The 26,943-nt window shown below is 45.1% G+C and overlaps 1 protein-coding gene across 1 annotated transcript; it reads right to left on the minus strand.

Moving 5' to 3' along the window:
• Positions 1-1,405: 1,405 nt before the first annotated feature.
• On the minus strand, positions 1,406-10,562 carry CHCHD1 (coiled-coil-helix-coiled-coil-helix domain containing 1). The gene is made up of 3 exons (XM_044297923.1): positions 10,393-10,562; positions 8,023-8,141; positions 1,406-1,914 (listed from the first exon to the last, which is right to left on the minus strand). The coding sequence occupies exons 1-3, from the start codon at positions 10,526-10,528 to the stop codon at positions 1,807-1,809; spliced, it is 363 nt and encodes a 120-aa protein (XP_044153858.1). The 5' UTR covers positions 10,529-10,562; the 3' UTR covers positions 1,406-1,806.
• Positions 10,563-26,943: the final 16,381 nt, after the last annotated feature.

Here is a 26,943-nt window from a genome sequence, read left to right on the forward strand (position 1 = left end):
CTTACCCTCTTGCTTGAGGGTGTCAATGATGGCCTTCTGGACAGCAGTCAGGTCGGCAGTCTTACCCATGATTGCGGTTTTGAGTAATGAACCAGGCTGGGAGTTTTTAAAAGCCTCAGGAATCTTTTGCAGGTGTTTAGAGTTAATTAGTTGATTCAGATGATTAGGTTAATAGCTCGTTTAGAGAACCTTTTCATGATATGCTAATTTTTTGAGATAGGAATTTTGGGTTTTCATGAGCTGTATGCCAAAATCATCAATATTAAAACAATAAAAGGCTTGAACTACTTCAGTTGGTGTGTAATGAATCTAAAATATATGAAAGTCTAATGTTTATCAGTACATTACAGAAAATAATGAACTTTATCACAATATGCTAATTTTTTGAAAAGGACCTGTATATGCTGGAACTACCAAGGCTGGGTTGCACTTTAAATTACCCAAGGATTCCGCAACTTGTTAAACCCTGATACGCCGGCGGCTACAAACACAGAGCACGAGGATACAAGGTATCGTGTCGCAGGACAGCCGACGAGGGGAAAGGCACTGTGAGTCCCAGGGATTGCTGGCTCTAAGCAACTACGGAGCGGCAGCCAGAGGACCGCAGTGACATCGGAACGAAAGCCTTGCAAACATACAGCTACGGCAGGAGTAGTGAGGAGCGCTTGGATCGCAAGATTACTGATCAAGAAAATTACATTGCACAGTGAGTAAAAGCGGGACGCCGCGAGTATACTCACTCAGGTGAATTATATTGACTGCAGTATCTTAAATCTTCTCAAAGAGAATATTAGTGTGGACTCTAACTTTATTGCGATAATATTGCTTGCAACTACATGACCATTAGCAGCAAGCAGTCAGGATTCCATCGTTCTTCCATTCCTATGGACTGGTCACTATTTTAGTCCTATTGTGGCAATATATAATATATTTTTATTTTTAGGTAGTACTTTTAATATTTTAGCAATTTTATTCAAGTCCATTTGATGGTTTTATTAGGATTATGCGTTTATTTACCAATTATATGTACAATAAAGTGTTTGATTCACCATAAAGTGAGAGTGCCCAGTATTTCTATTTCTATATATTCAATTGCTAGAGGAAGGACGGATCCTCTTTACTGGGAGCACCTCCACCTGATTTTCCTTCATTCCTGTGCGTCACATTGGCATATCAATTGCAGAAAAGGAACGCTTCCCTCCCAACAATCGTCCGCTAAATCTTTTAATGTAATGTGAGACACTGTGTCAGAGAGTCACATGACACAGCGGAGGACCAGAAGGGCAAGAGGTAACTCACAAATACAGTCGAGAGTAAAAAGATTACTTTCACTAAAATTAACGTAATTTACCCTTCTAACCAGCCAAGAATAAAAATAAATTTTTTAAAATAATTGTCGGAGTACTTCTTTAGAAAGTGAAAATAAAGCTTTATTGCTTGCTTAAAGCTAAAAGCAATTACACTTATCCCCAAATGTTGTGTGTGCACAGAAACACATAACTTTCTTAAGACTTCCCTTTCCCAAGTCTGCATTAAAAAAAAAAAACAATTTTTAGACCATTACCCTATAATGATCATGACATAAATAGACCACTGGACATGCACATCTGTATTTTTTGTCAAAATGCGCACCTGAGTTTCCCACAGGCACAAAAAGAAACACAACATCCGCCATTTCAAACGTAGGCCTCTATATCAGCAGCTGAAGCTGGATAAGTCCTCTTCCCAGTCTGACCAGTGCACGTCTATAACCCAGTCTTCATTGGAGGCACATTTTCCAGACGCTTGCAAGTCAAGTCTGTATTTCTAGATCTCGTGTTTGAGATTTGGATATTTTTTAAGCAATTTGTTCACGTGTTGCGGAGGCATCCAGCCTGCAGGTTTCTCTTCTTTAGCGCCTAATTTCCGAGCTTTCTGCAAGAAAGTACCAAACAAAAATGATAAATGATTTCACAAATTTTGCATATTATAAACATAACTATCATATGCTTATTGCATGTTGTATTTCTCGCTTTATACGACACCCTTTTTCCCCGAAAAATGGGGGGAAAATGGCAGTGCGTCTTATAAAGCGAAGACTAGTGCGCACTCATTAGTATGTTGTTGTCTGTAGTCACCGCTCCCTGTTCTTCCTCCGGGCGCCATGCAGCATATCTCCTGACTGACTACAGTGTCAGGACGTAGTGCGCGCATTATGACCCGATGCTGTACGCAGTCAGGTGACAGTGCAGCGTCTAAATCCATCTTAAACTTGCCTGTAATAAGGACATGACTGCAATAAACTGATCTGTACAGACCATGAAGTGATGCCTATTATTAGGCTTAGTGGCCAGTGTGAAAAAGGCAGGATTTTATGGTTTTTGTTTAAAGAAGATGACAAAAAAATATATATATAATCTTTACCCATATGTTAGTCATTTTAGGGGTTGGATAATCCCTTTAAAGGGGTTGTCCCACTTCATAAAATAGGTTTTATCTAATCTATTTACCCCCACACAACATATCTTCCTATCCATGTTATTATCCAAAAGCTACCTTTCATTCAAAAAATCATGTAAAGCGATTCCTTTGTTGTTTTCTGTATCCCATGGATACGGCCTCTTTCGTCCGGCCGCATCGCTGTGCCGCGCCTGCGCACAACGGCTGAACAAGTACTCGGGCCGCCTCTCCATTCCTACAAGTACGCGCACGCCCGCGCATGCGCAAATACAGCAGGCGGGTGCCGGAATCAAATAGCCGGCACCCGACCTCTATGACAGGGAGCGGGACCTTAGGGGTTAACTGCCGCTGATCGCAGCCCCCTATCATAGAGGTCGGGTGCCGGCTATTTCACTCCGGCACCCACCTCCTGCATTTGTATTAACATTGGTGGCGCAGTGCGCCCCCCCCCCCCCAGTATAATATACATTCAGTGCGGCCACCCCCCCCCCCCCCAGTATAATATACATTCAGTGCGGCCACCCCCCCCCCCCCAGTATAATATACATTCAGTGCGGCCACCCCCCCCAGTATAATATACATTCAGTGCGGCCACCCCCCCCCCCAGTATAATATACATTCAGTGCGGACCCCCCCAGTATAATATACATTGGTGGCGCAGTGGGAAGTGCCAATGAGGGTTAAAAAAATAAATAAAAAATTAACTCACCTCCTCCAATTGTTCGCGCAGCTGCCGGTCTCCTGTTCTATCTTTAGGACCTGTGAAAGGACCTTTGGTGACGTCACTGAGCTAATCACATGGTCCATTACCATGGTGATGGATCATATGATGTACCATGTGATGACCACAGTGATGTCACCAAAGGTCCTTTCACAGGTCCTAAAGATAGAACAGGAGACCGGCAGCTGCGCGAACAATTGGAGGAGGTGAGTTAATTTTTTATTTATTTTTTTAACCCTCATTGGCACTTCCCACTGCGCCACCAATGTATATTATACTGGGGGGGTCCGCACTGAATGTATATTATACTGGGGGGGGGGTGGCCGCACTGAATGTATATTATACTGGGGGGGGTGGCCGCACTGAATGTATATTATACTGGGGGGGGGGGTGGCCGCACTGAATGTATATTATACTGGGGGGGGGGTGGCCGCACTGAATGTATATTATACTGGGGGGGGGGTGGCCGCACTGAATGTATATTATACTGGGGGGGGGGCGGCCGCACTGAATGTATATTATACTGGGGGGGGGGGGCGCACTAAATGTATATTATACTGGGGGGGGGGGGGGCCGCACTCAATGTTTATTATACTGGGGGGGGGGGCGGGACCTCACATACGGCTCCATGTGGATGACCTCATACACATGAACGAGCACGCAGGGTGAGTCATGAGGAGGCGTGGCCTTCACTCAACTGCCTGAGAACCAGGAAGTTATCAGGACATCTACTGCTGATAAGATTAAAAAAGCAAAGTGGGACAACCCCTTTAAGCCTTTGGGCAATAAGGTGGTCACCATTGCTCTTGTTGCACTCAAATTCCACCCCTTTCTGTGGCCAGCCCCTTCCTCACTGCTTTGATTGGCAAAGCAGTGAGGAAGGGTCTAGCCACATAAAGGAGAAGAGCAACAAAAACAATGGCGACGCCCTCACTGCACCAAATGCCTAATTTGCATATTAACAAACCACATCATAACTCGGAAACAGAGCCTCAGATCAACAAAAGATAACAGTTTGATAGGGAGGTCGCTGGAGACCGATTCCCTTTAACACCTTAAGGACCCGGCTCATTTTCACCTTAAGGACCAGGCCATTTTTTGCAAATCTGACCAGTGTCACTTTAAGTGGTGATAACTTTAAAAGGCTTTAACTTATCCAGGCCATTCTGAGATTGTTTTTTTCGTCACATATTGTACTTCATGACACTGGTAAAATGAAGTAAAAATAAATAAATTTTTATTTATAAAGAAAAATACCAAATTTACCCAAAATTTGTAAAACATTGCAAATTTCCAAGTTTCAATTTCTCTACTTCTATAATACATAGTAATACCTCCAAACATATTTATTACTTTACATTCCCCATATGTCTACTTCATGTTTGCATCATTTTGGGAATGATATTTTATATTTTGGGGATGTTACAAGGCTTAGAAGTTTGGAAGCAAATCTTGAAATTGTTCTGAACTTTTCAAAAACCCAATTTTTAGGGACCAGTTCAGGTCTGAAGTCACTTTGTGAGGCTTATATAAAATAGAAACCACCCAAAAATGACACCATTCTAGAGACTACACCCCTCAAGGTTTTCAAAACTGATTTTACAAACTTTGTTAACCCTTTAGGTGTTCTACAAGAATTAATGGAAAATACAGATACAATTTCAAAATTTCACTTTTTTGGCATATTTTCCATTTTAATAATTTTTTTTCCAGTTACAAAACAAGGGTTAACAGCCAAACAAGACTCAATATTTATGGCTCTGATTCTGTAGTTTACAGAAACACCCCATATGTGGTCATAAACCATTGTACGGGCACACGGCAGGGCGCAGAAGGAAAGGAATGCCATACGGTTTTTGGACGGCAGATTTTGCTGGACTGGTTTTTTGACAATATGTCCCTTTTGAAGCCTCCCTGATGCACCCCTAGAGTAAAAACTCCAAAAAAGTGACCCCATTTTAGAAACTACGGGATAGGGTGGAAGTTTTGTTGGTACTAGTTTAGGGTACATATGATTTTTGGTTGCTCTATATTACACTTTTTGTGAGGCAAGGTAAAAAGAAATAGCTTTTTTGGCACTTTCTTTTTGTTATTTACAACATTCATCTGACAGGTTAGATCATGTGGTATTTTTATAGAGCAGGTTGTCACGGACACGGCGATACCTAATATGTATAAAAAAAAAATATTTATGTAAGTTTTACACAATGATTTCATTTTTGAAACAAAAAAAATGTTTTAGTGTCTCCATAGTCTGAGAGCCATAGTTTTTTCGGTTTTTGGGCGAATATCTAAAGTAGGGTCTCAATTTTTGTGGGATGAGATTACGGTTTTATTGGCACTATTTTGGGGTGCATATGACTTTTTGATCGCTTGCTATTACACTTTTTGGGACATAAGATGACAAAAAATAGCTTTTTTTTACACAGTTTTGATTTTTTTACGGTGTTCACCTGAGGGGTTAGGTCATGTGATATTTTTATAGAGCCGGTCGATACGGACACGGCGATACCTAATATGTATACTTTTTTTTTTTTTTTATGTAGGTTTTACACAATGATTTCATTTTTGAAAAAAATAAATAAAAAAAAATCATGTTTTAGTGTTTCCATAGTCTAAGAGCCATAGTTTTTTCAGTTTTTGGGCGATTATCTTGGGTAGGGTATGATTTTTGCGGGATGAGATGACGGTTTGATTGGCGCTATTTTGGGGTGCATATGAATTTTTGATCGCTTGCCATTACACTTTTTGTGATGTAAGGTGACAAAAAATTGTTTATTTAGCACAGTTTTTATTTTTTATGGTGTTCATCTGAGGGGTTAGCTCATGTGATATTATTATAGAGCTGGTCGATACGGACGTGGCGATACCTAAATATGTATACTTTTTTTTTTATTTATGTAAGTTTTACACAATAATATCATTTTTGAAACAAACAAAAAAAAAAAATCATGTTATAGTGTCCCCATAGTTTTTTTTTATTTTTTGGGCCATTGTCTCATGTAGGGGTTCATTTTTTTGCGGGATGAGGTGACGGTTTGATTGGTACTATTTTGGCGTACATGCAACTCTTTTGATCACTTTTATTACCTTTTTTGGGAAGTAAGGTGGGCAAAATTTCAATTTCCTGATAGTTTTTATTTTTTTTATGACGTTCACCGTGCGGGGAAAGTAACATGACCGTTTTATAGATCAGGTCGTTACGGACGCGGCGATACCTAATATGTGTAGTGAAAACAAAATGCGGGTCTCAGCAGCACAAGACAGAAAAAGCGGTGCACGTCCTCTCAGCCGTGGGCTCAAGCGGCTATATATAGATAGGCATCAAAAGGATAAGGCAGCACTCCAGATAAAGTGAAAAAAGGTAGATATTTTATTCCCTCTGCAACATTTCAAATGAAACGTTGCAGAGGGAATAAAAGATCCACCTTTTTTCACTTTATCTGGAGTGCTGCCTTATCCTTTTGATGCTTAATATGTGTAGTGTATTTTATTTTTATTTTTTATTCAGTGATAAATGTGATTTTATTATCTTTACTTTTTTCCACTTTTTTTTTTTTTTTTTTACATTTTTGGGACCCAGACCCACTTGGTTCTTGAAGATCCAGTGGGCCTGATGTCTGTATAATACAGTACAGTACAATATATATCTGTTCAGCACCATGGACAGCAGGACGCCTGAGAAGGCGTCTTGTTGCCATGGGAACCTTCCCCGTCTGCCACAACTGAGCAGACGGGGAAGGGGAAGGAGGGGAGCTCCCTCCCTCTGTCCCCCCCATCCATCTGGGGGCTGCAAAGGCACAGCAGCCCCCCCGATGGCAGAGGGGGGGAGCTCCCTGACTTAACCCTTTCCATACCGCGGTCCATGGATTTTGGCCATTTTTAAGTTTCTGATCCCTGCGGTCAGGGATCAGAAACTACATAAAGCGCTGCAAACCGCAGGTGAATTGACCTGCGGTTTGCAGCGATCGCCGATATGGGGGAAGGGGGGTCACAGGACACCCCTCAGCATTGAGCCTGAGTGCCTGGCTGTGTAACAGCCGGCACTCAGCGCTGTCACCATGTCTGCAGACATGGTGACAGTTTAATGCCAGAACGAGTATACTCGTCCTGGAGCGCTAAGTACCCTTACTCCAGGATGAGTATACTCGTCCAAGGTCCTGAAGGTGTTAAGGAACACAACAATTTAGGAGCCGTAGTCTGTGGATGTGCTGCGGGCGATGTCACGGTCTATCCCCCATCACTCCAAAACACTTTAAAGAGGACCTTTCATCGGTCCAAACATTGAAAGATAATGATCGGGCTCACTGCACTTACCATTATTCCGGGGCGCCGCTCCATTCTCCTGCTATGTCCCCCGGTATTTTCGCTGAATTGGTTCTACTAAGCGGTGTCTGCCCTTGTTCTGCTGGGCGTTCCTTCTCCCAGGCTGTAGAGCTGTCTGATCGCAGCGCAGAGCTCACAGCCTGGGAGTAGGAACGCCCAGGGATAAATAAGGCAGACTCCGCTTAGTAGAAGCAATTCAGCGAAAAAAATAGTGGGGGACATAGTGGGAGAACGGAGCGGCGCCGCAGAATAATAGTAAGTGCAGTGAGATCCTGGGGCGCCGCTGTACACAGCCCGATAATTATCTTACAATGTATGGACTATAAACGGAGCGGCGCCGCAGAATAATAGTAAGTGCAGTGAGATCCTGGGGCGCCGCTGTACACAGCCCGATAATTATCTTACAATGTATGGACTATAAACGGAGCGGCGCCGCAGAATAATAGTAAGTGCAGTGAGATCCTGGGGCGCCGCTGTACACAGCCCGATAATTATCTTACAATGTTTGGACTATAAAAAGACAAAAACAGCAATACCTGTTCTCGAGCAACACAATCATAGAAAACCTTGACTGCACTTGAACAAGCTGTGTCACTGAAGGCATTTTCTTTCCAGCATGCCATTAATATGGACATCTCACTAATGCAGGTTGCCTCTGGAAGAGAAGACGACAAAGATTATGCCATAAAAAATACGAAGAATAAAGAATTATCTGCGCTAAAGATGGAAAGATTATAAAGTGTCCTCCGAAAGAAAGAAAATATAACGATGATCATTTTTCTTTCGTGTATGATATATCCTTAACCCGTTCCATTGTTTCCAACAGCGTAATTGAGGCTATTTGATCTATACTACAGAAGAATTCTATTCTGGACATGGAGAGACTTCATTTTATTATATGATGTTTTTTGCTTTCACTTTTGTTTGGTTGTCATGGTTACATGACGTCAGTATTTGGTTGTTAGGCGGGCTATTTTAATTGCTTTGTAATGCGAGTTCTTCACTGTTTGACAAAGGCACAGTTTGTGGCAATAAAGAAATATTCACAAGATTTCAAGAGAGAGTGTCGGTCCTTTACACTAGTCTGGGCCTGCGCGGCGTCCTGGCAGCAGCTTCTCGGAAGCAGGAGCGTATGCGCCGGCTGTCTGCGCACTTCGCTTGACCCGGAAAGGAAGACAGTGCGCAGACAGCCGGTGCATACGCTCCTGCTTCCGAGAAGCTGCTGCCAGGACACCGCGCAGGCCCAGACTAGTGTAATCAGGGCGCATGCGCGAGATTACAGCGCACAGGAAAAAATATATAAGCGAGGAGAGGAGAGAATAATTAACAGAGGGGCGGTGCTGGGCTCCGTGATAATGGGCTCCAACGCACAGAGGAACATCCCCTTGGGCTCCTTATGGAGGTAATTTGCATATTAATAAAAGCGATTTTTTACCCTAAGTGACAAGACAGATGGGGGTAAGACGAGTATATTTTAAACTAAATCGTGGAGACTGATGTAGTGATGTGAAAATCTCTGCAGATAAAATCCAGGTGACAGAATCCCTTTATCCTCAGGATAAGTCATCAATATCAGATCGGCGGGGGTCCGACACCCAGGACCTCTCGACGATCATCATCATCTTTACCCGGATAACTACCTTTAACCCCAATGTTGCCATTATGACAGATAAATGATGGGGTCTCTTAATAATGTGCAGCACATGGTCTTATTACTTTAGTACCCCCATGTGCCTCACATTAATAGTAAGTAACCCCAATATGTATCTCCTTGGGGTTAAAGTGAGGTACATGATGGGGTTATTTACTATGCAGGTGAGGCACATGGAGGTACTAAAGTAATAAGACCATGTGCCTCTAGCTCCATCATGTACCTCTCGCATTAAACCCAATGTTTTCCATTATGTGGGAGAAGTAATTAAGGGGGTTGTCTGCTGATCCTACATTGATGACCTATCCTCAGGATACGCCGATCTTTGATATCCTCTGGCAGTCCATGCACCAAAAATGAAGTCTACCATAGCTGGCATAGATTTCTGCCAATATATACTGCAAAAAACTGGCGTAAATGATGATAAACGTTCTGGGGCCAAAAGCCACACCCCACACTTTTTTGGAAACTGGTACCGGCTGTTGGCACTTTTTAGACTGAACCCGCAGGTGCTTCTTCAGAGAACTGCCAGGGAGCCGCTCACAGAGGTGCTCCTCTTCCATACCATCATGCCAGGGAGCCGCCCCTCCTCCATACCATCATGCCAGGGAGCCGCTCACAGAGGTGCCCCTCCTCCATACCATCATGCCAGGGAGCCGCTCACAGAGGTGCCCCTCCTCCATACCATCATGCCAGGGAGCCACCCCTCCTCCATACCATCATGCCAGGGAGCCGCCCCTCCTCCATACCATCATGCCAGGGAGCCGCCCCTCCTCCATACCATCATGCCAGGGAGCCGCCCCTCCTCCATACCATCATGCCAGGGAGCCGCCCCTCCTCCATACCATCATGCCAGGGAGCCGCCACTCCTCCATACCATCATGCCAGGGAGCCGCCCCTCCTCCATACCATCATGCCAGGGAGCCGCTCACAGAGGTGCCCCTCCTCCATACCATCATGCCAGGGAGCCGCTCACAGAGGTGCCCCTCCTCCATACCATCATGCCAGGGAGCCGCTCACAGAGGTGCCCCTCCTACATACCATCATGCCAGGGCACATAGTTAATAGGGTTGAAAAAATGACCTAAGTCTATCAAGTGCAACCAAGGAAGGACAATGGCACAGTATGCCAACCTCTCAGAATCCAGGGCTATAGTGATTGACCCCGATACCATATGACGCCCTGCAGGACCTGGCACCACGGCAGGTAGACATGTGAGGGGCTGATCTCCCCCAGGAGCTGTCACTACACCTACCTCCCACCTTATACTTCCGGTTAGCCACCGCGTCAGCCAGGGCCAGCGGCCGCCGAGGCTGCAGCACAGGCTTCCCATACCGCCGGCTCACCAGCTTAGCAACCCTCTCGTTCAGTAGGTTACCCTGGGACGCCATGACAGCCAAGGGCACCTGACCGCAAAGGACTATGGGAGGGGAAGTGGCATAAGCGCTGCGCCGTGTCCCCGCCCACTCACATGACGTCATCAGTCTTTATGTTTTCATCCGCCCTGAGGGTCGTGACTGTCGAGTCCTCCATGTACAACAAACACGGTGCACTGCAGATACATGCTGAGGGGAAAGCTCCGCGCCTTTTACTGGTCTGGGTTTTCAAATGGAGGATTAGACGCACATTTCAAACCTGTATTCAAGGCTGTTCACACTTGGCAGCGTTTTTGTTACGTGCATGTCATGGATTTGTAAAGGTGAATACTGCACTGCAAGTTCACCATATGAAAATCCGAAGCCCTCACAGCATGTGAATAGTTTTTAAGCCCCATTCACATTGTGGTGTCCCTGCTAATAGTGTTGATCAAAGCGAGCTTCGGATGCGATCAGACAATGGGGACTATCCTAGTGATAGGCCTGCATTGTCTCAGATGGCAATGCCCCTTTAAGGCTCCATTCACACGTCCGCAATTTCGTTCCGCACTTTGCGGAACGGAATTGCAGACCCATTCATTTCAATGGGGCAGCACAATGCGAAATGCACATTGTTGGTGTCTGTGTTTTGTGGATCCGCAAAACACACGGATGTGTGAATAGACCCTAAGGCCTCATGCACACGGATGTTGTTTGGGTCCGCATCCGAGCCGCCATTTTGGCGGCTTGGCGCAAAAGATGCGGACAGCACTCCATGTGCTGTCCGCATCCGTTGCTCTATTCCGCGGCCCCGCTAAAAAAATATAACCTGTCCTATTCTTGTCCGCGCTTTGCGGATAAGAATAGGCATTTATATTAAAGGCTATCCGTGCCGTTCCGCAAATTGCAGAACGTGCACGGACGCCATCCATGTTTTGCAGATCCGCGATTTGTGGACTGCAAAACACACCACGGTCATGTGCATGCGGCCTAAAGGGAATTTCTGGTGTCCTGTTATCAATGATCTTAAAGGAGTTTTCTATTAGTTTCAGGCCTCATGCACACGACTGTATGTATTTTGCCATCTGCAAAAACGGATCCACAAAAATACGGATGATGTCTGTGTGCATTCAGAACAGCTGGACATGTTCTATTTTTTTGCAATACGGACGTACAGAAACGGAATGCACACGGAGTAACCTCCGATTTTTTTGCAGTCCCATTAAAGTGATTAGTTCCGTATATGGTCCGCAAAAAAACCAGAACGGACACGGAAAGAAAATACGTTCATGTGCATGAGCCATTATACTGATGACCTATCCTCAGGATAGGTCATCAGTATCTGATCAGTGGTGGGTCCGACACCCGGGACCCACTCTGATCAGCTGTCTGAAAAGGTAGCAGCGCTCGCAGTAGAGTTGCATCCTTCTTTCATCACATTTATTGGTCACATGACCCATAGAAGTGAATGAGCTGCATTACCAAGCACAGCCATTATACAGTGTACAGCGCTCACAGGAGCACCGCTGCCTTCTCAAACAGCTGATCGGTGGGTGTTGTACCCCCCACCGATCAGATACTGATGACCTATCTAGAGGATAGGTCATCACTATTTAGGTCTCAGAAAACCCTTTAAAGTCATGAGACCCGCAAAACACAGATACCGACCGAGTGCATGCCGCCATTTTTTTTTTTTTACTGTTGCAGAAATGTGCTATTCTTGTCTGCAAAACAGACAAGAATAGGACATGATCTATTTTTTTGTTGGGCCGTGGAACAGAGATCCGTGGGCTGTCTTCATCTTTTGGGGCCCCAAAGAGATGTATGGGTCCGCAATCTGATCTGCAAAAAACGGGGATCGGATGCAGACCAAAACAACAGCCTAAAGGGGACTCAGACTAGCATAGTTGCTAATAGTCCCGTATTTACTGGGTCTGGCCCTAAGGCCCCGCTAAACTAGTTGCTTTAGTGTACACGATATTTGGTACGTCCCTATAGTTTTATCTTTTAATAAATGATTCCAGTGTCTTTTAATAATTTTTTCCACTGTGCGATATTGGGAATTAAACGGTAGGACAAGTTTAGGGGTGTCTTCACCTGCGGGAGACTTTATTCAGGAAAAAATCTTTTCTTTCCATCTTCCTCACTTTTTCGAGGTACCTATCAATGACATTTAGTGGATATTCCCTTTCTACCAGTCGATTTTTCAACAGCTCAGCTTCCTGCTCAAATTTTTGTTCTACTGTGCAATTTCGCTTTAATCTTTTAGGGCTCTTTCACATCTGCGTTATAGTCTTCCGGCATAGAGTTCCGTCGTCGGGGCTCTATGCCGGAAGAATACTGATCAGGATTTTCCTAATGCATTCTGAATGGAGTGAAATCCGTCCTTCAGGATGCATCAGGATGTCTTCCGTTCCGGAACGGAACGTTTTTTGGCCGCAGCAAATAGCGCAGCATGCTGCGCTTTTTGCTCCGGCCAAAAATCCGGAACACTTGCCGCAAGCCCGGATCCGGAATGAATGCCCATTGAAAGGCATTGATCCGAATCCGGCCTTAAGCTAAACGTCGTTTCGGCGCATTGCCGGATGCGACGTTTAGCTTTTTCTCAATGGTTACCATGGCTGCCGGGACGCTAAAGTCCCGGCAGCCATTGTAAAGTGTAGCAGGGAGCGGGGGAGCAGCATACTTACCATCCGTGCGGCTCCCGGGGCGCTCCAGAGTGACGTCAGGGCGCCCCAAGCGCATGGATCACGTGATCGCATGGACACGTTATCCATGCGCATGGGGCGCTCTGACGTCATTCTGGAGCGCCCCGGGAGCCGCACGGACGGTAAGTATGCTGCTCCCCCGCTCCCCACTACTACTATGGCAACCAGGACTTTAATAGCGTCCTGGCTGCCATAGTAACACTGAAAGCATTTTGAAGACGGATCCGTCTTCAAATGCTTTCAGTACACTTGCGTTTTTCCAGATCCGGCGTGTAATTCCGGCAAGTGGAGTACACGCCGGATCCGGACAACGCAAGTGTGAAAGAGGCCTAAACTGACTTTTAAAACTGCATCATTTTTGGGTCTACATTGCAGGAGTCATTTACAAAAGCTTTTCGCCTGGTTTTGGGGTAAAAAAAAATTTGGTGCAAAAAGGCATTTTGCATAACAACTTAATTTTTATCCTTGCTCTTGACACTTTTTAAAAAAGTGGGCAGAGCTTAGCATAAGGGGGTGGGGCCACTGAGGCCCAACGCACAATAATGTACAGCAGTAAATTATATAGGAGGTGTACGCCAACTCCTAGCCTCTTAATAAATTGGCCGCATCTTACTCCAGTGGAGTTCTTTATAATACTGTTGTGTGAAACGCCCGACTTTAGTAGTAAATGACTCCCTGTATTTTTACACTGGCGAGAGATCATGCAAAAAGTATAAAATTCTGGCTGCCTTAGACTGCCACTAGGGGGAGCTAGGGATATTCCTGCCTACTGGTTTAGTGAATGGTAAAACCACAACACTTGAATGCCAGCTGAGATGCAGTACAGCCACTATGATGGAGCTTTTTCCTTTAGACCCTGCCCTCTGTGTTGATTCCGGCTCTTGTGGCTGCCAAAAACAGCTGATGGGTGGGTTTGCCAGGTGTTGGACGCCCACCGAATCAATATGAATCCCCTATCCTGAGGACAAGTCACATCTAGAAACCAGAAAACCCCTGTAATGGAATGCTAGGCTCTGGGTTGTCACCATAACAGTGTCAGTAATAGTGATAATAGGCCTGAAGAAGGACTTGGCCACCTTATTAAGTGCTGTGATCTAATGTAACAGTGGAAGTGCAGCTATTTCTATGCCCACATGATCACCGCGAGAAGAGGTTAATGATACAATACAACAAGGGCATGATGCAACCAGTGTTCTCTCTAAACCTTGCCAGCTGCTGAGCGGGGTCGGCTCAGAGCTGGGCACAGCGCCATCAAAGGTGGGCGATAGGGAAACCTAAGATAATTGTTGCATCAAATAGCATACAGTGTAAGGCTACTTTTACACTTGCGGCAGGACGGATCCGGCAGGCTGGTCTCCCTGTCGGATCCGTCCTTCCGCTGTTTCGCCGGACCGCCGCTCTGTCCCCATTGACTATAATGGGGGCGGAGCTCCGGCGCAGCACGGCGAAAGCCGCCGGACTAAAAAGTCGGACATGCAGGACTTTTTAGTCCGGCGGCTTTCGCCGTACACTGCCGTGCTGCGCCGGAGCTCGGCTCCCGTCCCCATTTTAGTCAATGGGGACGGAGCGGCCAAACAGCGGAAGGACGGATCCGACAGGGAGACCAGCCTGCCGGATCCGTCCTGCCTCAAGTGTGAAAGTAGCCTAACCCCTGCGCCATCCCATACAATACAGTATAATCCCTGCACCATGCCATACAATATATAGTATAGTTCATACACCATGCTGAACAATATACAGTAAAACCCCTACACCATGCTGTGTAAAATACATTATAATCCATACACCATGCTGTGCAATATACAGTATAATGCATACACCATGCTGTACAATATACAGTATAATCCATACACCATGCTGTACAGTATAATCCCTGCACCATGCCGTACAATATGCAGTATAGTTCATACACCAGTGGGCTTATGCCTTTTGATCAAAATGTACACTAATGCCTCTTGTACAGCATGCAGTATAGGGGGCTGTACGCTTTTATATTGCGCTGATAAGCAAGTTAGATCAAAGCATAGCATTGTGGATGTGCGATCCAGTTCTGTTTCTTCCCTTGCTGTAATAATAATAACACAATAACTCCACAGTGTAGGTGTTATACTGTATATTGTACAGCAAGGTGCAGGGATTATACTGTATATTGTACGGCATGGTGTATGGATTATACTGTATATTGTACGGTATGGTGTATGCATTAAAATGTATATTGTACAGCATGGTGTATGGATTATACTGTATATTGTATGGCATGATATATGGATTATACTGTATATTGTACGGCATGGTGTATGGATTATACTGTATATTGTACAGCATGGTGTATGGACTATACTGTATATTGTACAGCATGGTGCAGGGTATATAATGTATATTGTAGTTATCTATAGTGCCATTATTTTTAGCACGGTAATGTATAGCGCCATCACGCTGTTGTTCCTGGCAAGATTAAATGACATGGTAGATGGGGATGCTATAGGTCAGGGGTGGCCAACCTTAAAGACACAAAGACCCACCAAAAAAAACGTATGACTGCCAGGAGCCACAAGCTATATATACATTTACACAATAATGCGTGCACACGACAGTATTACTGCAATTGAGTTTTCAAACATTTAAAAGTGTACGGTATTTAAACCACCTTTTCTACCTGTAATGTAAGCAACTTTAGTGAGGCTTCTGGCAATCTTTTTCTTTCACGATGTGTTTCAAATCTGGCTTGTATTCAGTCGTTGCTACTCGCAATTCTTTAACATGTGTGTCAGTAAGAACAGAGCGATGCTTTGATTTCACATGTTTCAGGGTGGAAAAAACAGATTAACAAACATAGGTTGAGCCAAACATTGATAGAAGCTTCAGTGCAGCTCGTTTTACATTGGGATACTTCTCCATAGGCACCATTTTCCAAAACTCCAAGGTTCCCTCACTCAGAATTGACCTGATTCTGTCATCTTCCAAAAGTTCAATAATCTCAATTTGTGTTGTTGCTTCATCTGTCACCAGCGGAGGTTTCAAACAATCTGAATCGGCAGCAAATGGGTTAACGAGGAATGTAATTTGTGGCCTCTTCAGTTGTAGATCCTGGAATCTGTCCTCAAAGGTCTTCTGTAGGTTTTCAAGAAGTTCTGCGTAGTAAGAAGTTCTCCTTTTTAGGATCTTAGCAGCTTGGGCACTTGCATTTGACACAGAGGGGAAATGTGTTAGTTCTTCCTTTCTCAGATTAGTTTTAAAAAGCTTGAGCTTGTTAATAAATGCACTTGCACTAGATCGGGCAGCATCTTTAATTTCCCTTGGAGGTCAAGGTTGAGTCTATCCAGGTGGTGCAGCATGTCCACCAGAAATGCCAGGTCCAAAACCCACTGGGAATCAGAGAGCACAGTATAGTCTTTGTGTTTTTCTTCCAGAAACAACTTTACCTGACTCAAAAGTTCAAAAAAATGAGATATCACCTTACCTCTTGAAAGCCACCTTACAGAGCAGTGAAGTGGCAAATCACTGGGAAGGTTCTCATCAAGATTTCTGAACTGTCTGTGATTAAGCGCATGAGTGCGAATAAAATTGACAATTTCCAGAACAGGCATCATGACGTGGTCTAAATTTAGCTTTTGAGACACCAGCTGCTCCTGATGAATGATGCAAAGAAATGTCCAAAACTGTGGAAATCAGTCATCACATTTACATAGCCCGACAAGGCCATGGATGCAAATGACAGCATTCATTACATAACAATTTCTTAGCAACTAATGAATAAAGACAAAAATGTGTAATAAATGTGGAGAAGTGTGGAATAAAAACGGCCACAATGCTTTATTAAGGGTAACCATAAAATACATACTTCAATAAATAACTGAACCACAATTACAACCAACAACTCATTAAATAAACCCATTTGAAATTGTAATAATCACCGAATGCCCCTCTGACAAAGCAAAGCGACAAAAGCAAGAAACACAGGGAGGGAGGGCGGGGCGACGATCCGGTCTTGAAAACTGGCCCAGAAGCGCCGCCGCACCTGAAATATAAAGACCTGGCACTTCCCGCCACAGTGTTAACCACCAACCAGGGTCCCTGAATCCCCTCAGCAACAGCAGCGGCCAATCAGCTGAGGCCCCAGCTGTCACCACGGCTCACAGGTAAAACAAACCAAGCCTGAGGTAACCTGTAAGAAAGAGCGGGAAAAAGAGGGTGGGGTGGGGGAGAGAAAGGGAAGCCGTCCTAACAGTGTACTGTACATATATGCGAGGTGCCATTGCCCCCATGTGTCCCCCAAGCAAAACGCTCTGGGGGGCCCTCTCATTCACAGATCCTATCATAGACGGTGCTCCATCTGTGGTTATGGCTGTGAGTTTTGATAATGGCAAATTTGCCTTTTCAACTACAGTCATCAGGGTCTCTTTTATATCGATGCCACGAGTTCTGTCTGTTAGGGTCCATTCACACGTCCTGTTTTTTTTCATCCTGAAAAACGGTCCGTTTTTTGCGGATCCGTTGTTCCTGAAATGTTTCCGTATGTCATCCGGGACAATATCAAGGAGCTCTTCTTTTATTTGTACAGTTGTCTGATATGTCTGTAAGTAAATCTCCCAAGGTCAGAGTACAGCTGTGCTCCAACTGCACTGTTAATGTCTGATATTCTGTGTTCGACTGTATGTCCTGACAATTGGAGGTCTGATACCATTCGTTTCAAACGTTCATCTTCTGGAGACAAGATTGCAATGGCGTCACTAAGGCAACTTTTCACAAATTCCCCTTCATTGTATGGTTTTTTGGCGCGAGGATATTCCATGCCAGTTGATAGGATGCAAGAGTGACAGTTTCTGAATGTTTTGTAAGTTTCTTAAAGAACTGAGTCTGTTGTTCTGAGTGGCGTTTCAATGCATTTAGCTTGTGTTTGCGAAGTTCTGTACCTGACGGAAAGTCGTGGTCTATTTTAGCATGTTGTGAGGCAAAGTGGCTCTGAAGATGTGAAGCTTTAAAATGTGATATTGATGTCTTGCATATCAGACAGAATGGCTTCCCTTTCCTCTCAATGAAAAAATACAAATCCTCCCACTCCGATAGAAATGTTCTGTGTTCATCTTCATATTTACGCTTGGCTTTATGTTTCCCAGACACTGCCATGTTTAGTGTGGTGACGTTGCAGCGTTCTCCTTACTGATATGCATCCATAATCCTGTGCGTCCAGTTTTTCAAGAGAAGATAAAAATATTTTTTCAGCAAAATGCGGCGTGGCCCCTGACTGTATCTATGACTATTCACTTTGTATATTTGTGAGACTATTGAGAGGGAATGGGTTAAAATGTATCTAGCAATGGACATTTGGCGGCTTTGACTCATTAGCTAATGGAAAAGTCTCCAGACAGAATCTCATTGATATACTGACATCATCCCCATCTAGGGGCATGAACCGGGTGCTAGGAAGGAATTTTAATAATACGCCCAAGATAGGCTTGTACCAGGAACTGCAGATCATCTAACAGCAATAAAAGGGTTAATAAACCAGTCGGATCTATAACTGACTGTGTAAGGATAAGGATCCAACCACAACATGCTCATATCAGTAGAATCAGGCTAAATCAGTGAGCAAGGTCCTGTATAAGATTGAAATAAGAACAATTCTAGATGGTACTTATATTTTTTGGTAGCTGTTGACTCTGTTGGACTCACCCATAAACATACCTGATCCTTCTTTCCCCTGACATCTACTGTCAGGAGACTGGGGGAAACCTCATACTCAATAGATATTCAAATGATTGGCGGGTCTGGCAAACATTTTTCTAAATTGTTGTAATATTGAGTTGTGACGCGTCCTTGTCTAACCCGTTCATTTGAATGAAGGAGCAGTTCTAACAAGTAAGAATTCCCTAAAGCGGAAAATTCCTGAAGGCTGGTGTTCGTATAACATTAGAATGTAAGCTCCAACATATGTAACTGGATCCTGATGAAGTGTATACTGTCCAAACAATGACTAAAGGACTTCCCTTTGAAGTATTTCAGGGCTATAATGTCTATGGACATGTTAGCATATACAATGCATTCGGAAAGTCTTCAGACCCGTTCACTTTTTTCACATTTCGTTATGTTGTGGCCTTGTGATAAAATAAAAAAGAAATTCAAGTTTCTCCATCATTCTGCACTGAATACTCCAAAATTACAACGTGAAAACAATTAGAAATGTTTCTAAATTTATTGAAAAAGAAAAACTAGAATCTTGCATTGACAGGTACTCACACCCTTCACTTAGTTGAAGTAGCTTTGGCAGTGATCACAGCCTCCAGTCTAGTTGGGTTTGATGCTGCAAGGTTTGCACACCCGGATTTGGTTATTTTTGACCATTCTCTGCAAATCCTCTCAAACCTTGTCAGGTGGGATGGGGACCATCAGTGGAGAGCCTTTTTCAGGTCTTTCCAGAGATGTTCGATTGGGTTCAATACAGGGCTCTGGCTGGGCCAAACAAGGACACTCACAGAGTTGTCCCTAAGTCACTCGTATGTTGTCTTGGCTGTGTGCTTAGGGTCATTGTCTTGTTGGAAAGTGAACCTTTGGCCCAGTCTGAGAACCAGAGCACTCTGGATCAGGTTTTCATTAATATCTCTGTACTTTTATCCATTCAGCTTTGCCTCAAACCTGACCCAACCGCTGAAAAACACTCCCACAGCATGATGACACTACCATGCTTCACTGTGGGGATAGTATTGGGCAGATGATGAGCAGTGCCTGGTTTCCTCCAGATATGAGGCCAAAAAGTGCAATCTTGGTGTCATCAGACCAGAAAAGCTTGTTTCTCACAGTCTGAGAGTCCTTTAGGTGCATTTTTGCATACGCCAAACAGCCTTTTATGTGTCTTTTATTGAGTAGAGACTTCTTTCTGGTCACCCTGCAATAAAGCTAAGATTGGTGGAGTGCTGCAGTGATGGTTGACCTTCTGGAAATTTCTCCCATCTGCACAGATGATCTTTGGTCCCCACTCTTACCATTTGTGCCCTTTTCACATACTTTGGAATAAGAACCCCAACAGAATAATTATCTTGCTACAGGCTTTAAAATCCAAAGTAGCACTAGCAGCACTTATTCCACTAAAAAGTTGAGGATTAGTTCCACAGAACTACCATAGAGATAATCCACACACAAAATTCATCTGTGGATTTCTGCCTTGGATTACCTTCAACCTCCACAGCACCAATTTTCAAAGTTGATGTACCAAATCTTTAGAGGAACCTTAAAGGGGTTTTCCAAGAGGTTTATTTTTTATTTTTACTGATGACCTATCTTCTGGATAGGTAATCAGTATCTGATTGGTGGGGGTCCAACAGCTGTTCAAGAAGGCAGCAGCGCTCGCAGTGGCACCCCAGCTTTCACTAAGCTCACCAAACACAGCGCCATTCGTTTTATAGCATCTGGTATCGCAGGTCCGCTCCATTAACTTCTGTGGTTCTGAGCTGCGCCTAGGCCATGTGACTGATGAATGTTACATCACATGGTGTAGGGAAAGTTGCGAGAAGGCAGTTATATGGAAATAAGATGCTCAGAGCACCACTTCACCTCCACCTTTCACTGTTGCCCCTCCCCCTCCCAGTGAGATTGCCAGGGTCAGGCTGTGTTCACATGAATAAAATCCACAGTGGATTTCATCATAATGCCATCAATAGATTTTCATTGACTTCAATAGAAAGAAAAATATATATTCCGTTGCTAAATTGAGATCCCTTCTAAAGTGGCATGTTACTTAGTGGCATTCCCCCCACCAAAAATGCTTCTGAATTATTTCCCAACCAAGGGCTAATAAGAAGAACGCTGGTAAAACCTCTTCTAAATCCTCTTCCAAGTCCCTAACCAAATACTCTTCTAAAACGCTTGTAATACTTGTAATAACGCCCAAGAGAGGCATTACCATCTTTGCGCCTCGCTACTATCTCATATGGTTAACTACGTGTCATTCTATGTATTTATTTCCAGGTCCTGCACAATGTGTATTCACAAAAATGTTATGTAACTGTTTACGTGTAATGTGCCTGGTTTACCAGCAGGTGGCAGCATAAATAGCAGAGCTACAGGTACAGAGAATGGAGCTTTCCTTTCCATTCTAACTCCCCCTCTGTGGTGTGGTGGGTGTGTCCCCTTTGCTGCAGGAAGGGTGAGGATTAGTGAGAGTTAGTTTAGCTTACCCCCTTCTAGGGGAGAGTCTAGCTTACCCCCTGTTAAGGGAAGGCAGCAGGTGCACGTCCCTGTTGGACCAGCTAGTGCACCTTCAGCTCTGCTGGACATGGAGGCCACAGCTGGAAGCCTCTGAAGTCAGGAGTAAAGTTCCCTGGACAAATCAAAAGACAGGCCAGATTACAAAATGAAGTACAGCATAAAGAAGAAGCTGAGTTCTACAGCTATTCTGTCAGCACAGCAGAGACAAAGAGCAACAGACGCAGCAGAGAGGAGTTTGCCTACCCCAGTTAATGCCAAAGCCTGTTGGGGACCAAGACAAAGTGTAATGACCGGCAACACACACAGGGAGGAAAACAGGGAAAGCCCTGCACAAGGGAGAGGGAAAGGTGGTGACCCCTAACTCACCTTGCAGCTGGTACCTGCCTGCCCTGTCGTCCCTAGACGGGTTCCTCACCCGTGCGGCGATCACGTGCCTAAACCCTGGCTTTCCCTGAAATGAGCCCTAGATAATGAACGGGCCGGTGGGATCGCTAGTCCTCACCACTGCACTAAGAGGGAAACACCAGGGAGAGGACAGACAAACACAGACAAACACAAACACCCAGGTGGACGGCAACAATTGTCCACAAAGGTCCAACAGGGATCCGGAGGGTAGCGTTCTAAGGCAACACTCAGAGAACGCAGCAACACAGCTCCAGTGGGTCAGAATAGATGTCCAGGCAGGAAGCTCTATATCTGGCAACCAGAGAAGTGTGAGAGGGGAATATAAGGAGGATTGGGAGTGCTGGACAAGGAACAGCTGAGAGAAGGAGCTACGGATCCCTGAGTGAGCCAAAAGGGTTTGTAAAGCAAACCCAGAAAGCTACAATAAGGAAACTTCCCTATCTGACATAGAGCGTGCAGCCAACCGCTGCGACCTCCTGACCCTGGGTACAACGGAGTCAGGCGTGGCTCTTGACACCCTCGTGACAGTACCCCCCTCTCTACGAGGGGCCTCCGGACACTCAGGACCAGGTCTCTCAGGATGAGAGGCATGAAAAATCCGGACTAGCCTGTCGGCGTTTACCTCAGACGCAGGAACCCACATTCTTTCCTCGGGACCGTAACCTCTCCAGTGCACCAGATATTGGAGAGAGCGCCGGACCCGACGAGAATTAACAATTTTGGATATCTGAAATTCCAAACTACCATCCACGACAACAGGAGGGGGTGGCAGCGGTGACGGTTCTAGAGGTGGAACATATTTTTTGAGTAACGACTTATGAAAGACATTATGGATTTTAAAAGTCTGAGGTAACTCCAGGCGAAAAGCCACGGGGTTGATGATGGCTACAATCTTGTAAGGACCAATAAACCTAGGACCCAGTTTCCAAGAGGGAACCTTCAACTTGATATTCCTTGTAGACAGCCACACATAGTCATTCACTCCTAGGTCCGGACCTGGCGACCGTCTCTTATCAGCCATGCATTTGTATTTACCTCCCATATTTTTCAAGTTAGCTTGCACCTTCTGCCATACTGATGAAAGAGATGACGAAAACCGTTCCTCTTCGGGAACCCCAGAAGACCCCCCCTCTTTGAAAGTACAGAATTGGGGATGAAAACCATATGCACCAAGAAAAGGTGACTTGCCAGTGGATTCCTGACGGCGATTATTTATGGCAAACTCAGCTAACGGTAAATATGACGACCACAACTCTTGGTTTTCAGACACAAAACATCTTAGATATGTCTCCAGGTTTTGGTTGGTACGCTCAGTCTGTCCATTCGACTGAGGATGGAAAGCTGAGGAAAAGGACAAGTGAACCCCTAAACGGGAACAAAAAGCTTTCCAAAATTTAGAAATAAACTGGGTTCCCCGATCCGAAACAACATCGGAGGGGACCCCGTGAAGCTTCACGATCTCACTGACGAATACCTGAGCAAGAGTTTTAGCATTAGGTAGTGCGGGTAACGCAATAAAGTGTGCCATTTTGCTAAACCTGTCCACTACTACCAAAATCACTGTTTTACCCGCAGACAAAGGTAAGTCAGTGATAAAATCCATAGACAGATGTGTCCATGGTCTATTGGGAATGACGAGTGGTAATAGAGACCCTGCAGGACGTGTATGTGAAACTTTTGCGCGCGCACAGGTAGAACAAGAAGACACAAAATCCAATACATCCTGACGCAACCTTGGCCACCAAAAACGACGAGACAATAGCTCTAAGGTTGCTTTACTACCCGGGTGCCCAGCAAGTGCCGAATTATGATGTTCCTTTAATAATTCGAGACGTAGGTTCAACGGTACAAACAACTTCTCTGAAGGGCAAGAGACCGGGGCGTCCCCCTGGGCCTCTAACACCTTCCCCTCCAAGGCAGAGTGTACCGCAGAGACAACTACTCCTCTTTGTAGAATGGGTACCGGATCACTCACATTACCCCCTCCAGGGAAACAACGAGATAGTGCATCAGCCTTGGTATTCTTTACCCCAGGACGATAGGTAATCACAAAGTTAAACCTGGTAAAAAATAGCGACCACCTAGCCTGTCTAGGGGTGAGACGCTTAGCTGATTCGAGGTACAGCAGATTTTTGTGGTCCGTAAACACAGTGACGGGGTGGACTGCCCCCTCTAAAAAGTGACGCCACTCCTCAAACGCAAGTTTAATAGCTAACAGTTCCCTATTGCCAATATCGTAGTTCTGTTCCGCTGCAGATAGTTTTTTAGAAAAGAAAGCACAAGGACGCCATTTGCCAGGAGACGGACCCTGAGACAGCACAGCCCCCACTCCCACCTCTGATGCATCGACTTCAACAATAAAAGGCTGAGAGACATCAGGTTGGACTAGTACAGGTGCTGAGGTAAACCTCTCTTTTAGAGAGGAAAAAGCAACTTTAGCGGCGTCAGACCATTTAGAAAAATCAGTCCCCTTCCTAGTCATGTCAGTAAGGGGTTTTACGATCACCGAATAATTTTTTATGAATTTCCTATAGAAATTCGCAAAGCCCAAGAACCGTTGTAGTGCTTTGAGGTTCTCAGGAAGATCCCAATCCAAAATTGCCTGGACCTTCCTAGGATCCATACGGAAACCTGACGCAGATAAATAATAACCTAGGAATTGTATCTCCTGAACGGCAAAAACACATTTTTCAATTTTAGCATATAATTCATTCGTCCGTAGGACCTGTAGTACTTGTCTGACATGCTCCTCATGTGTTTTCAGATCAGACGAATAAATTAAGATATCATCTAGGTATATTACCACAAACCTGCCGATTAGATGACTAAAAATGTCATTAACGAAATGTTGAAAGACGGCAGGAGCATTGGTCAGGCCGAAAGGCATAACTAGATTTTCATAATGCCCCTCAGGGGTGTTAAAAGCTGTCTTCCACTCATCCCCCTCCTTGATACGAATCAGATTGTAGGCCCCCCTAAGATCGAGTTTGGAGAACCACCTAGCACCCGCAATCTGGTTAAACAGGTCAGGAATGAGAGGAAGAGGGTATGGGTCTCGGATGGTTATCCGATTTAATTCACGAAAATCTAGGCAAGGACGCAGGCCCCCATCTTTCTTTTTAACAAAGAAAAACCCTGCAGCCACGGGTGAAGAAGAGGGTCTGATGTGTCCCTTAGCCAAACTCTCGGAGATATAATCCTTCATGGCTTGTCTCTCTGGACCTGAAAGATTATATAACCTGGTCTTGGGTAATTTTGCGCCGGGAATGAGGTTAACCGGGCAATCATAAGGACGATGAGGTGGTAACTTCTGACAACCCTTTTCAGAAAAAACGTCCTCAAAGTCCGAAACAAATGTAGGTAGGGTAGTTATGGAGGCGACTAAGCAATTGCTATTTAAGCAATTTTCTCTGCACGGCTCACTCCACTCCAATATCTCCCTGGCCTGCCAATCCACCACTGGATTGTGCGCTACCAACCAGGGTAGGCCCAGCACCACCGGAGTGGGAAGCCCCTCCAGAACATAACATGAAAGCATCTCGTTATGGTGGTCCCCTACCCGAAGGTGTAAATTATGAACGATGTGGGTGAGGTTTCTCTGAGACAGAGGAGCAGAATCTATAGCAAATATGGGAATAGGTCTCTGTAACGTACAGAGAGACAAACCCATAGTGCGGGCAAAATGGGCATCTATCAAATTTACCCCTGCTCCACTGTCTAGAAAGAAAGAAACAGTCTCTGTCTTATCACCAAAAACAATAACCGCTGGCAACAAAAATTGCGATGTACGTATGGAGGAAACGTATACCCCCCGGCTGACATCCTCCACACAGCCTGGGGTTAGTAGTTTTCCGACGGTTTTTTTGTTTCTGAGGAAAGAAGGACAGACGTTAATGAAATGACCCCTCTCCCCACAAAAAAAACAACCCCCACGCCTACGGCGAACCTCAGGAGGACGGACCTGACGAGTAGTTCCTCCTAGCTGCATAGGCTCGTCTATGTCCGTACAGACTAACTGCTGCTTGGGAGGGGTTATCAATGGCTCCGGTTTTTTCAACCTGTCCCTAAGGCGTCTATCTATACGGATAGAAAGGGACATAACTGCATCAAGAGAAAAGGGGGTCTCATACAATGCAAGCGCATCCTTAACCCTTTCGGATAACCCAGAGCAGAACTGACTCCTGAGAGCCGGGTCGTTCCATTGGGTATCCGTAGCCCACCTACGGAAGTCAGAGCAATACTCCTCTACCGGCCGCTCTCCTTGTAGGAGTCTCCGTAATTTTGATTCAGCCAGTGCGACTCGGTCAGGGTCGTCATATATGAGACCCAAGGCCCCGAAAAACTCATCCACTGACCGAAGAGCCTGGGAATCAGTAGGTAAAGAGAATGCCCAGGACTGCGGGTCCCCCTGCAGCAGGGAAATAACAACACCCACCCGCTGTTCTTCATTACCAGAGGAGTAAGGACGCAGTTTAAAGTATAGTTTACAGGCCTCACGGAACGTCAAAAACTTGTCCCTTCCCCCAGAAAATCTGTCAGGGAGAGGGACCTTGGGTTCCGCAACAACCTGGTTACCAGTAGCAACCGCTGGGCTTGCGGTCTGTTGTAATTGCTGCTGTTGCTGGAGGACCGACGCCTTCAATCCTGCCACCTCCAAAGACAGGCCATGAAATTGTTTGGACAGAGCAGCAATTGGATCCATACTGGATTCTAAGTAGGTAAAAAAAAAAATTTATTTTTTTTTAATTTTTTTTTTACCTACACAAAAATAAGGGCCAGATATAATGTAATGACCGGCAACACACACAGGGAGGAAAACAGGGAAAGCCCTGCACAAGGGAGAGGGAAAGGTGGTGACCCCTAACTCACCTTGCAGCTGGTACCTGCCTGCCCTGTCGTCCCTAGACGGGTTCCTCACCCGTGCGGCGATCACGTGCCTAAACCCTGGCTTTCCCTGAAATGAGCCCTAGATAATGAACGGGCCGGTGGGATCGCTAGTCCTCACCACTGCACTAAGAGGGAAACACCAGGGAGAGGACAGACAAACACAGACAAACACAAACACCCAGGTGGACGGCAACAATTGTCCACAAAGGTCCAACAGGGATCCGGAGGGTAGCGTTCTAAGGCAACACT

This window comes from Bufo gargarizans, chromosome 6 (genome assembly GCF_014858855.1).
Source record: "Bufo gargarizans isolate SCDJY-AF-19 chromosome 6, ASM1485885v1, whole genome shotgun sequence".
Lineage (NCBI taxonomy): Eukaryota > Metazoa > Chordata > Amphibia > Anura > Bufonidae > Bufo > Bufo gargarizans.

What these genes read in the sequence shown, in the direction of transcription:
- CHCHD1 (XM_044297923.1), bottom strand. Translation starts at nt 10,528, where the DNA reads ATGGCGTCCCAGGGTAACCTACTGAACGAGAGGGTTGCTAAGCTGGTG. An exon ending in CCGGAAGTATAAGGTGGGAG is followed by an intron (nt 8,142 to 10,392) that starts GTAGGTGTAGTG and finishes CTTCTCTTCCAG; the next exon opens with AGGCAACCTGCATTAGTGAG. An exon ending in ATTGTGTTGCTCGAGAACAG is followed by an intron (nt 1,915 to 8,022) that starts GTATTGCTGTTT and finishes ACTTTCTTGCAG; the next exon opens with AAAGCTCGGAAATTAGGCGC.